The 10,917-nt window shown below is 54.4% G+C and overlaps 1 protein-coding gene and 1 non-coding gene across 5 annotated transcripts; both read right to left on the bottom strand.

Annotated features, from left to right (window-relative positions):
- Nucleotides 1-2,580: 2,580 nt before the first annotated feature.
- On the bottom strand, nt 2,581-10,917 carry DYRK1B (dual specificity tyrosine phosphorylation regulated kinase 1B). Of its 4 annotated transcripts, none has more exons than XM_054580790.1 (11): nt 10,735-10,917; nt 9,297-9,460; nt 8,162-8,284; nt 7,871-8,059; nt 7,358-7,505; nt 5,629-5,915; nt 4,715-4,861; nt 4,493-4,633; nt 3,879-4,194; nt 3,388-3,494; nt 2,581-3,292 (listed from the first exon to the last, which is right to left on the bottom strand). In XM_054580790.1, the coding sequence occupies exons 1-11, from the start codon at nt 10,811-10,813 to the stop codon at nt 2,921-2,923; spliced, it is 2,073 nt and encodes a 690-aa protein (XP_054436765.1). In that variant the 5' UTR covers nt 10,814-10,917; the 3' UTR covers nt 2,581-2,920. The 4 variants fall into 4 exon arrangements, with proteins under 4 accessions (XP_054436765.1, XP_054436767.1, XP_054436766.1 ...); XM_054580792.1 differs by having other exon boundaries at nt 3,879-4,074; XM_054580791.1 differs by having other exon boundaries at nt 8,162-8,281.
- Nucleotides 6,047-6,153, bottom strand: LOC129076716 (U6 spliceosomal RNA). The gene has a single exon (XR_008529755.1). It is a non-coding gene; the product is annotated as a U6 spliceosomal RNA (small nuclear RNA).

Below are 10,917 nucleotides of genomic sequence, written 5' to 3'. Positions count from 1 at the left end.
CAAAGGCTCTGAGGCCAGTGTGGCTGGAGCAGATTGAGCAAGGAGAGATGAATAGATGATGTCAGACCAGTAACATGAACAGGTCACACAGGGCCTTGCAGGTCATGGAGAAAACTTTGGTATTTACTCTGTGTGAGGCACAGGAGGGTACTGAGCGGGGGAGGAATGTGACCCGGTGTCGGTGGTCACAGCATTCCTCTGCCTGCAGGTGAGAAGCAGACTCTGGGGGGCAGGGAGTCCACTGAGGAGGCTGCCGTGACAATCCAGGCAGGTGAGGAGAGCGCACAGGCCTAGGGTGACAGCAGCGGCGGTGGAGGGATGGAATGGTCAGGTTCTGAAGAGACTTTGAAAGAACTTGCTAACGGACCAGGCATGGGTATAAGACAAAGAAGAATCTCAAGAGCAATTCCAAAATTTTGGTCTGAGCAACTACAAGGATGGAGGGGCATTTACTGAGAACCTGGGAAGAACAAATTTTGGGGGGAAAAACCAGGAGTTCAATTTGGCCAAGATTCCTTCGAAGATACCGCTAGATATCCAAGAGAAGCTAGCATGTAGGCTGTCAGTCACCCAGTCATGGGAGAGATTCTGGGCTGGAAACAGAAATTTGAGAGATACATTTCCATGCTTATCCACTCCCTATTTCTTACAGAACCCACATGATGTGGCTCCTGCTGATGTTGTGAGGCTCATCTTTCCCCCGGCTAAGTCAACAGTTCTCACACACACACACAGACACACACACACACACACACACGCACACACGCACACACACACACAAATCCTGAGCCTTCTACTTCCCAGTTTTGTGACCTTGGGCAAGTAACTTTCTCGGTCCTCAGTAGCCTCATTTGCAAAAAGGAGATAATACTATTATTGGACTCCTAGGACTATTAGTTAAAAAAAAAAAAAACCTAAAAAAAGGTTTTTGTTTTTTTTTTTTTTTTAAATTAAGCATCTAAAATATGCTAGCCAGTCCAAAATGCTGGAGATACTCCTTTCCCGTCCCTCTCTGCAGTCTGTAAGCCATACATACAGCCTATCAACTCTACCTGCTGGACGTCTCTCCAACCCACACCTTTCTCCCCTCCCAACCTATTCCCTTTCCCCGGTTCATCCCTGACGTTTCATGTCTAAGATCTTGCCGCAGAGGCCACCCTGGGCTCCCAGACCCAAACCTCTTTCCCATCAATACATTGCCAAATGGCAGAAAATCAGGCCTTCCCTACCAGACATCCTCCCATGGCTCCTCATTGCCCTCAGGACAAACTCCAAAATCTCTACATAGCCAACAAAATTTTCCACGACCTAATTTATACAGAACTTTCAGTATCACCACCAGACCACCAGGCTATTTCTCCTTGCCGCCTTTGAGCAAGCCATTCCACCACGCCACAAAGCACGCTTCCGTCTTCAGGTCTCAGCTCAGGCCGCTCCTCTTCGTTTTCCTACCTGTGCTGCTTCTGGGGTCCTTCGCGTTCAACGTTGCCGCCGTTAGCGCACACACGCAGGTCCGTAACGGAGCACTGGCCTCTCCCCCCTACCGACTGGGTCCTTCCGGCAAGCAGGCCAGGCACAGCGGGTGGTGGTACCCCGCCTGAGGGGGCCGCTTGTGCCTAAGCACCTACCCTCCAGCTCTGTAACTACCAACGCCTTACCTGAGCTCTCCGCGAAAAGCCCTCACGCACCTGCCACACGCCTCTAAAGAAATCGACACCTGCACACGGTACGGCCAAAACCACCCAACCACGCACGGCCTTCTCCTGTACAACCCGCCTCAAACATCCAGGCCGTCCCTTGACTGTTGATTGGCCGCCTGACATCCAGTCCCTAAGCACGTGAGTGAAAAGAACTCTGGTCTTTGGAGTTCGCTGACTAAAAGGGGAAGAGATTGCTGAGCTCCGTTTCCCTGGAGGCACAGTGCTCGGGCGGTGAAAGACGGTAACTTTTCAATCAGGCGGCTCTTGATTGGCCATTTGGGAGACAGAAGTTTCCAAATTGCCAGGGAAATGGGCCCACTTACCTGGGACCCCGGTTTTTTGTTTTTGTTTTTTGCCTGAGAATCTCGAAATACCTTGCTCCACAATTGTTCCAAAGGGTGAGACCAGATGTAGGGAAAGAGGGGTGTAGTCTGTACCCGTTGCCTGCCTGCCATTCCCCAGATGGCACCAGGAAGTCCTGTTACACACAATCAGCAGCTACTGGATGCTTGCCGGGCAAAAGGAACCACTCCTGCACAAACCATGTGGGAATCCTGGCTTATTAGGGCAGAAGCTGTTGTTTCCCAGAAACAGGCCAGAGCTGGGCTTTTACCCTTTCAGGGTCTGTTTACCTTGGAAAAGGCAGATGTGGCCTTGGATGTTACCCAGGATCTGTGTCTAGGGTTCCTTAGGCCCAGGCCTCGTACAGCCGTATCTGCACCCGGAGCCTTCACTTCCCTAGGGTCACACCCCACAGGACAGAGCTCCTCCAGCACCCCCTCCCAGACACTTCTGCACCATGCCTCCGAGGGCCGCGTGAAGGGAGCCAGGGCCCTGCAAACGCTCAGGCAGGCATGTGAGAAAGCTCTTTACTTGGAGGGTACAACAAGGAGGAGCAAGGCCATCTCCCCCTACTTACCCCCACCCTTTCCGAGGGCCACAGAGTAAGGGGGGGTCTCCCCCTCACTGGGCCACCACTGTCTTTGGTACAATAAATAGAAAACAAGGGGGAGAGAGGGGGCCAAGGGTGCAGTCCTTTGTGGGGAGGGTATGCCCAAACCCCTCTCCTTGACCCCCTGCCCCAGGCCCAATCAGTGCAGGCCTCACCCACCCCAGCTGGGTAGCAGCAATTCCAGTCAAGGGGAAAGATGAGGATGGGAGCCCAGGGCCCCCAGATGGGGGGGTATGGCTTCAGGAGGGGCCCCAGGGAAGGGGCAGGGTCATGAGCTCGCTGCCGTGCTCTGGGGTACACCACGGAGGCCCAAGCGAGGCCCCAGAGTGGCAGGGTCATCAGGGGGCGGAAGGGGTGGACGACCTCCTGTCATCCGAGTCCGGAGGGCTGAGGCAGCCGGATGCTGGGGGGCAGGCGCTGGGTGGAGTGGGGAGCAGTCTGGAGGGCCGCCCACCAGGCTCACATCCATCAGCTCCGGGGGTGGTGATGAGGTTGGTGACGGAGGACGGCCAAGGCATCGGGGTGGAGGGGGTAACTGGGCCCCAGCCCCTGGCAGTGATGAGGCAGAGACAGGGCCCTGATGTGTCTTGTGGGGCACATCACCCCCTGCCCAGGGGCGCATCGGCTGGGAGGGTGGGACCTAAAGGAGCAAAGGAACAGTGGGTGATGGAAACCCAGGTCCTGGAGCCCCAGACACCTTGCCACCCACCTCCAAAGGCCCCAAGGCCCCAGTACCTGGGGGCTGTTCATCTCACAGTCAGTGACGGGGGGCCCAGGGCCCCCACAATATCGATTACTATAACGGTAGGTCCGGTTGTCACTGGAGGAGCCGCTGGAGCCTCCTGGAAGTGCCAGGGGAGGAGAAAGGTCTTAGGTCAGGGGAGGCAGTGGTTGGGTTTTTGAGGGGCTGAGTCTGGTGTACGGGCCAGGCTTAGGTTTGGGCTTTGGTTTCTGTGTTCATCTGATGAATCAGGCCCAATTTTGAAATTAGGGGTCAGAGTTCAGTTTTGGGTGTTGGGAAGTCAGAACCAGTTAGAGGTCTGAGCACAAGCCCAGTTTCAGAAATCAGGTCAGGGCCAGCTGGAGCTCTCCTGCCCCAGCATCTGGAGTTTAGGGTCACGCAGTTTCAAAACTCTGTGTGAAGGCCAATGGCAAGGCACCCCAGGTCAGGCCAAACCACAGCTGCCCCCACCTTTGTGCTACCCTATTGGGCACGGGGCACCCACCAGAGCTGGAGATGGAGCTGGCGGTGCTGGAGGAGGGGCAGGTGTCGAGGGGCGCGGGCGAGGTGGAGGCACTGCTGCCTGCCGGGCCCGTGTTGGTGGCCTCATCAGCCGTGCGGCGGAAGAAGCCATGCTGCAGAGCCCCCAGTGGGCTGATGCGGGCGGCGGGCTCATACTCCAGCATGCGCAGCACCAGGTCCTGGAAGCGGAGGTAGTCGGCGGGGCTGTGGCCCGGCTCCCCCGCCCGCCGGCCCCCGGGCCCGCCCGTCTGCACGCCCAGCACCTCCTGCAGCCGCCGCGTCCCAGGGCCCTGGTAATCCTGGCAGGGGGGGGTGGGAGGGGGGGCAAGAGAGTGGCCGTCAGTGGGCAGGAGGGGCAGGGAGACACACACGGGGAAACAGAGGCACGAGAGAGAAAGTAGAAAAAGAGAAGCTAAGAAGAGTTTTGGGGTGGGTAGGAGAGAGAGGGTAGATTGGGGAGGAAGGAAGAGACAGACCAGGGGGAGAGGAAGGAAGGGAAAGACACCAGGGAGAGAAAGCAGGGAGAGAGGGAGCCCCAAGTGTGAGAGAGTGAGGGGCCACCAGGGTAGGAGGAGCGGCAAAGGGCAGGGGCCGCACCTTCCTGAGTTCCTTTGTCCTTCGTAGGGTCCAGCCACCCCCAGGCAGCCGTTCAAAGTACTTGCGAGCCTTGGGTGCCTGGTCTAGCATGGGGGCTGGTGGGATGCCCAGCACCTCCACAATGCGGTTCATCTGGTCCACCTGCGAGCATGCGGGCAGTCAGGGCCATCAGACCAGCCAGGCCTCTGCCCCACCCAGCACACCCCCTCCTCAGGAGCACACCTCATTGGAGCCGCTGAAGAGGGGCTCGCCAGTGTGCATCTCCACCAGGATGCAGCCCAGGGACCACATGTCAATGGCCAGGTCGTAGGGTGTGCCCAGGAGCACTTCGGGTGATCGGTAGAAGCGGCTCTGGATGTACTGGTAAATCTTAGGGTGGAGACAGAGCAATTGTCAGAGGTTCAAGCCTCCCCTGCTGGTGCCGCTGACACCCCCAAAGCTAGGACAAGTTTCCTGCTCTCAAAGCCGATGATAGAGCTATAAACCCTGATGTTATCAGCACCAACTTTATAGGAGCCAATACCTCCACTTTATTCACCGGCCTCAAGAATCTACTGGCCTAGTCTCATCTTGATCTCCATCCGCAGGCCTAACTCCAGACCCCTCTTAAGTCACCGGTCAGAGGTTGGCAGTCTGCAAACCCAGGCCCTTCCGACCATCCCAATCCAGTCCCTTTCATTGCCACCACCATCATCTCAAGTGATTGCTTACAGGAGGCTGCAAAGCTGAGCGACCCTCCTTCCATCCCCCACTTTACGAGCACAGGGTAAACAAAACTTAGCAAAGTGCCACCTAAGCTCAAAGCCAACCCAATTTCCCCGGCCCACATCTGGCTGTCTCCAAACTGGCCCTACCCTCAGGCTTTACTCTTCCTTTTCCTACTGGGCAATAGATATACCCTGTAGCCCTCTCCTTTAGCTCTCTCACTCATTGGTCCCACCCTTCATGCCCTCTGACACCCTATCCTAAGCACTGTCCCTCAGACATCAGCCACTTCAGGGTTTACCCCAACAACCCCATCCCAGCCTGCTAGGGCCCCTTGCTCTCTGGCCTCCAGTTGGCGTCACCCCCGTCCCGGCCATCCCCACAACACTAGTCCGGCCTCTGGGGCCAGACCAGGGTGGACCAGGTCATACCCGCTGGCCAAGCTGACAGGAGCTGCCGAAGTCCACGATCTTGATGGCACTGCGCTTGGGGTTGCAGAGCAGGATGTTCTCCGGCTTGAGGTCGCAGTGAATGATGCTAAGCTCGGGCGTGGCCAAGAAGAGCAGCGCCGTGCAGAGCTGCTGTGCCAGCTTCCGCGTCAGGTTCAGTGAGACGCCGCGGAAGTGTGTGTTGCGCAGGAGGTCATACAGGTTGTAGGAAAGCAGCTCAAACACCAGGCACAGGTGGTTCCGGAACATGAAGTGCCGCTTCAGGTGCACTGCAGGAAAGGGGCCAACATGGATGGATGGAGGAAAAAACTGAAGCTCAGAGAGGGCCAGTGGTGGCCCGGGGTGCACAGTAATCAAGGAGAGAGGCGAGAAGCCGATCTGTGTCTTTTTTTTTTTTTTTTTTAATATGGAACGCTTCACGAATTTGCGTGTCATCCTTGTGCAGGGGCCATGCTAATCTTCTCTGTATCGTTCCAATTTTAGTATATGTGCTGCCGAAGCGAGCACTGTGTCTCTGCTTCTTGAGCACTCGCCAACGTGTGGTGTACCCATGGGTACCAGCTGCCAGTCGGGATGTTTTTATGTGGTCTATAACTGGAATCACACCAAAAAGAAGACTGATTTTCTTGATTAAGAAAAATGAATTCTTTTCAAGTCTCAGTCTTCAAATTGTTGACTAAACCAAAGAGAGTGCTGACTGGTGTGGCTCAGTGGACTGAGTGCAGGCCTGTGAACTGAAAAGTCACCAGTTCGATGCCCAGTCTGGGCACAGGCCTGGCTTGTGGGCCAAGTCCCCAGTTGCGGGCGTGCCAGAGGCAACAGATGGATGTTTCTCTCTTGCACATCAATGTTTCTCTCCCTTCCCCTCTCTCTAAAAATAAATAAATAAAGTCTAAAAAATAAATAAATAAACCAAAGAGAAAGTTTCCATTTGGTACTGACAGGTCTACACTGCCGTGCTCCACTGCCTCATTTAACTTTTTAAAAAAAATTGTTATTTATTTATTTTTAGAGACAGGTGTAGAGAGGGAGAAAGTGGGAGGGAAAAATCCATGGGAAAGAGAAACGTCGATCAGTTGCCTCTTGCACGGCCCCAAATGGGGACCTGGCCAGGAATCTAACCAGTGACCTTCCAATTTGCAGGATGATGCCCAACCCACTAAACCACACCCATCAGAGCCTGCCTCACTTAATTTTAGAACATTGTTTTAGTCTCAGTTCTATTTTTTTTTTTGTGGCAAAGAATCTTCATTTTCTATTTACTCTAAGTATTCACATTTAAAGAAACATACTCTTTAAATCCTCTTGCTTTTACTATGAGTAATAGGTATAGGCAAGAGGGAAAACACTGGCATAGATGTTTGGAATCCACTGCCTCGTTAAATTTCAGCTCTACTGGGTACAAGCTCTGTGATCTTATGCACGTGCTAGCACCTGAATGCCTAATTTCTTCATCTCCAAGTTCTGGGGCTGTGGTGAGGCACACATGAGTTAATTTATGTAAAGTGCTCACAGTACAGCCTGACCCTTAGGACCCACCCAATAAACTCTGATCAGCATCATCTTATGAACAGGACAGAAATCATGAAAGTGGCAGAAGAATCATTGAAGTTAAGGAATTACAGACCAAACCCTGCCCGGAAGACACCAACCCCAGTCCTGTGGTAGGGGTGACCCATCCCTACGCAGCTCGCACTGCCTCGGGTCTCACCTATGTAGTACTTCATCTCTGTGTCATGCTGGTTCATCAGCTCCAGTAGCCGCAGCTCTATCTGGGCCTGGTTCAGGAAGGCCTTTTTGTTCTTGATGATCTTGATGGCCACTAGCTCCTGCGTCTGATGATCATAGGCTTTCACCACCTATAGGGGCGGATATGTCACAAAATAAGTGAACTGGAGAGAGGGAGTGAAGAGACAGCCAGGCACCGTTGCTGTCCCTCTGGCCGAGGGGGCTCACCAACATCACCATCAGTATTACTAATAGTAATTCAAAACTGAGTGCTCACCAACAGTCAGGTATAAACACTGGACAGGAGATAACACAACAGCCTTATCTGGAGAGACCTGCTAATTGCAGTTTTTTACAGAAAACTGAGGCACAGAGAAACCACATGACTGGGCTGGGCGTGAGTGGCCACCGAACCACTGACTGTGTGAAGCAGTATCAATGGACACCCATGTCCCCCAATCTCTGGATCAGGATGGGAGGGTGGGGCATCCCGTACCTGGCCAAAGGAGCCTTTGCCAATGAGGGAGTCAATCTCGTAACGCTCCAGCCAGCGTTCGCCACTGCGCACTATGTAGTCATGGTTGTCGTCATCATAACCGTGGTTCAGGACCTTCTTCTCCTTCTTGGTGCTTGAGTCCTGAGGAGGCGCCTGCTGAGCTCGCCGTTTCTTCTTCGCATAATAGACCTGCCCATCCGGCCAGCCAGGAGATGAGAGGACTGGTGAGTGACCTGTGCCAACAGCCAGGACCCCTTAGCACCCAGCCTAGGTTCCCCACCACCTGCCTACCTCATTGATGTGCTTGTAGGTCTTGATGAGGTCCACAGAGAGCTTACGCAGTGGGGCCGTGGTCGCGTCCCGGAAGGCCAGGGGAAGCCTCCGAGGCAAGAGACGTACATCAGGCAATACCTGCTGGGCAGGGTGAGAAGGTGGGCACCAAAGACAGGCCTTTACCTCCAATCTCAAGTGGGAGAACTAAGGTGGCTGGCTTATCATCACCACAAGCATATTTGTTTGGTCACTATCCGACAACCCCACTAGAAGAGAGAGTCCCCAGGAGCAGAGGCTCTGTCTTGCTCTTGCTCTTGCTGTGTATCTCCAGTGCCTGGAGCAGGGCCTGGCATGTAGTGGACGATCTATTAAAGATTGGCTGAGTGAATGCATGGTGAACTATTTATTTTCTCCTGACCTTTCATCTCATACCTTTATTCCTTTCTGAACCTCAGTGGGAGAGACCATGTAGAAAACCTAGGCTCTGCCCCTTCCAACTCTTCGCCTAAGGCTGCCCATCTGTGTGTGCCATCTTGAGGGCGCCCATCTTGCTTTACCCTCCTTCCTTCAGGTGTTCCCAACGCTCAACCCCCACTCTGAATATCCCAGTTATTTCACCCCAAGGGTCCTGGATCTGGATCTAGCACCCTGGACCTCCTATTCGAAGCTCTGTATTTCATAGCCTTAACAGTCTCTGCCCTTGGAGATCCTTATCCTCTGTCCTTGGGCCCTGTTGGCTCCAAGACCCTTGAGGTTCAACTTCCTTCCCATTTCACTCCCTGCAGGTATTTCACTCTAGACTTTTTGTTTCTTAGTGAACATTTATTGTTTACCATGTTCCAGGCACTGTCCTCAACATTTTACATGCATTTCATTAACTGGTTTAATCCTCACAACAGCCCTGTTCAGGTGTCATTATTAGCCCCATTTTACAGAACAGAAAACTAACAGAAAACTAAGCATGCAGAACCTAAGTAATATTTCCATCATGCCCTCCAAACCCTGAATCTGCAAGCAACACCTCTATTATCTTCAAATCCCCTCATGCCCCTGGGAGACTGTCCTGGGCAACCATACTATCTTTTGGCTCCAAAACCCTTCTATCCCCACCCCCGCTTACCCCAGGCAGGCTAGAAGTCAACTGGACACATACCTGCGTGTGCTCCTGGGGCCCCGGGAAGCCAGAGAAGGGACCATGGCCTGGTGGGATGGCCATGGTGGGCTCAGAGGGCCGCAGGGGAGCGAGGCCTGGAGCGGGAGCCCGGCCGGGGGGCGCCTTCTCGCATCCTGCACCTCGGCTGCCACCGCCACTGAGACCTGAGAGCAGGCAGGAGGCAGGGGAACAACATAGAAGAAGCGGGTATGAGGGACAATGCCAGGCAGGAAAGAAGTGCACATCAGAGAGAAGGCAGGGTACAGAGGGCAGATGAAAAGGGTACAAAAGAGCAACAGGTGAGAATGAAGAGGGAGGACAGACAGAAGTGGTGGGGTGGGGGGAGGGAAGACACAGCAGAGTCCCTCAACAAATGATTACCGAATGAATGAGGTAGGCCGCACAAAGCGGGCACATGCGAAAGGGAATGATTGGGAGTCAGAGAGTAATATGGGCCAGGGCAGGTAAGGACAGAAAGACACCAATAAGTGGGGGAGGAAGAGAAGAAAACAGAAACCACAAACAGTATAGGGAGTAGGGTTCACTCTTTTCTTCCCATTCTCCCTCATGGCCCTCCACAGGGCCCCCTCACACAAGATCCTGCAGTGTTCTCTGAACCTGAGGATCTCATCTGATCGCAGAAAGGTCCCTCTGCTTCAAAATCTATCCTTCCCAGCAGATTCCCCAATCCAGATAAGTCTAGGATGCCCCTGCCAAACCACATTAGAGTCCTCTGGGCCCCCACTAAACCATAGCAAAGTCCTCAGCAGACCTCTAACACCACAGCAGGGTCCTTAGGGACCTCTTGATCACACTGTTATCTGAGAATGCCCATATAACATAGTCCTACCCCTCCGGCATTCTGGTCTACCAGGGCACACCCTTCCCAGTGGACCTTCCCCATACTATGCCAAGACCTCTGCCCTCTATCATTTCTTCCCATGTCAGGGACCACCCCTCCAGCTAGTTCCTCCATACCATATTCCACTGTCCTCATGCAACGCCTGAGCTCTTCCCAGTATTATGCCAAGGTGCCCCTCCCAATCAAGGCCCACTCCTCCTGAGGGGAGCACAGGGGAGGTGTCTCCTTCCACTGTTTATAGTGATCATCCTTGTCTTCCTACACTGGAGTCTATCAACCCCTTTCTCTGGTCACACCTCTGCCCACCGTGCCGGATCCACAACCGTGCCCATTCCTAGAAGGCTCCCACAGCCAAATCCCCCAAATATTGCAGAGTTCTTTCTTTTCAGAGTATGTCACACCAAAATCCTCTCCCCACGGGCCTTCCCTCATGTTAGTCCTTTTCTCCTATGCCAACGAAGCTTGCCACCCCACGACCCCTCCTCTCTTGGAGCTCCCAGCACTCTCCCAGCCCACAACCCCTCTCCCAGAGACCTTCCCACACCAGGGCAGTCTCTACCAGCCCCTACCCCCTACCCGGGTCAGGGCTGGCGCTGGGCCCACGGGGGGCTGGGGCGCGGTGGGGCCCCCAGTGGGGTGGGCGAGCAGCCAGCATGGCGGCGGTGAGGAGACGGCCGCCTGTCCCGGCCCGACCGGCCCGGCAAGCCCCGCGCGGGGAGGGCAAGCGGGACAGGCGGCCTGGTGGGTGACAAGAGCAGC

This window comes from Pteronotus mesoamericanus, unplaced genomic scaffold (genome assembly GCF_021234165.1).
Source record: "Pteronotus mesoamericanus isolate MK-2021 breed Mesoamerican mustached bat unplaced genomic scaffold, CSHL_Meso_final contig_639, whole genome shotgun sequence".
NCBI lineage: Eukaryota > Metazoa > Chordata > Mammalia > Chiroptera > Mormoopidae > Pteronotus > Pteronotus mesoamericanus.
The sequence above is the reverse complement of the archived record's forward strand: the minus strand, read 5'-3'. Positions and strand labels throughout refer to the sequence as shown.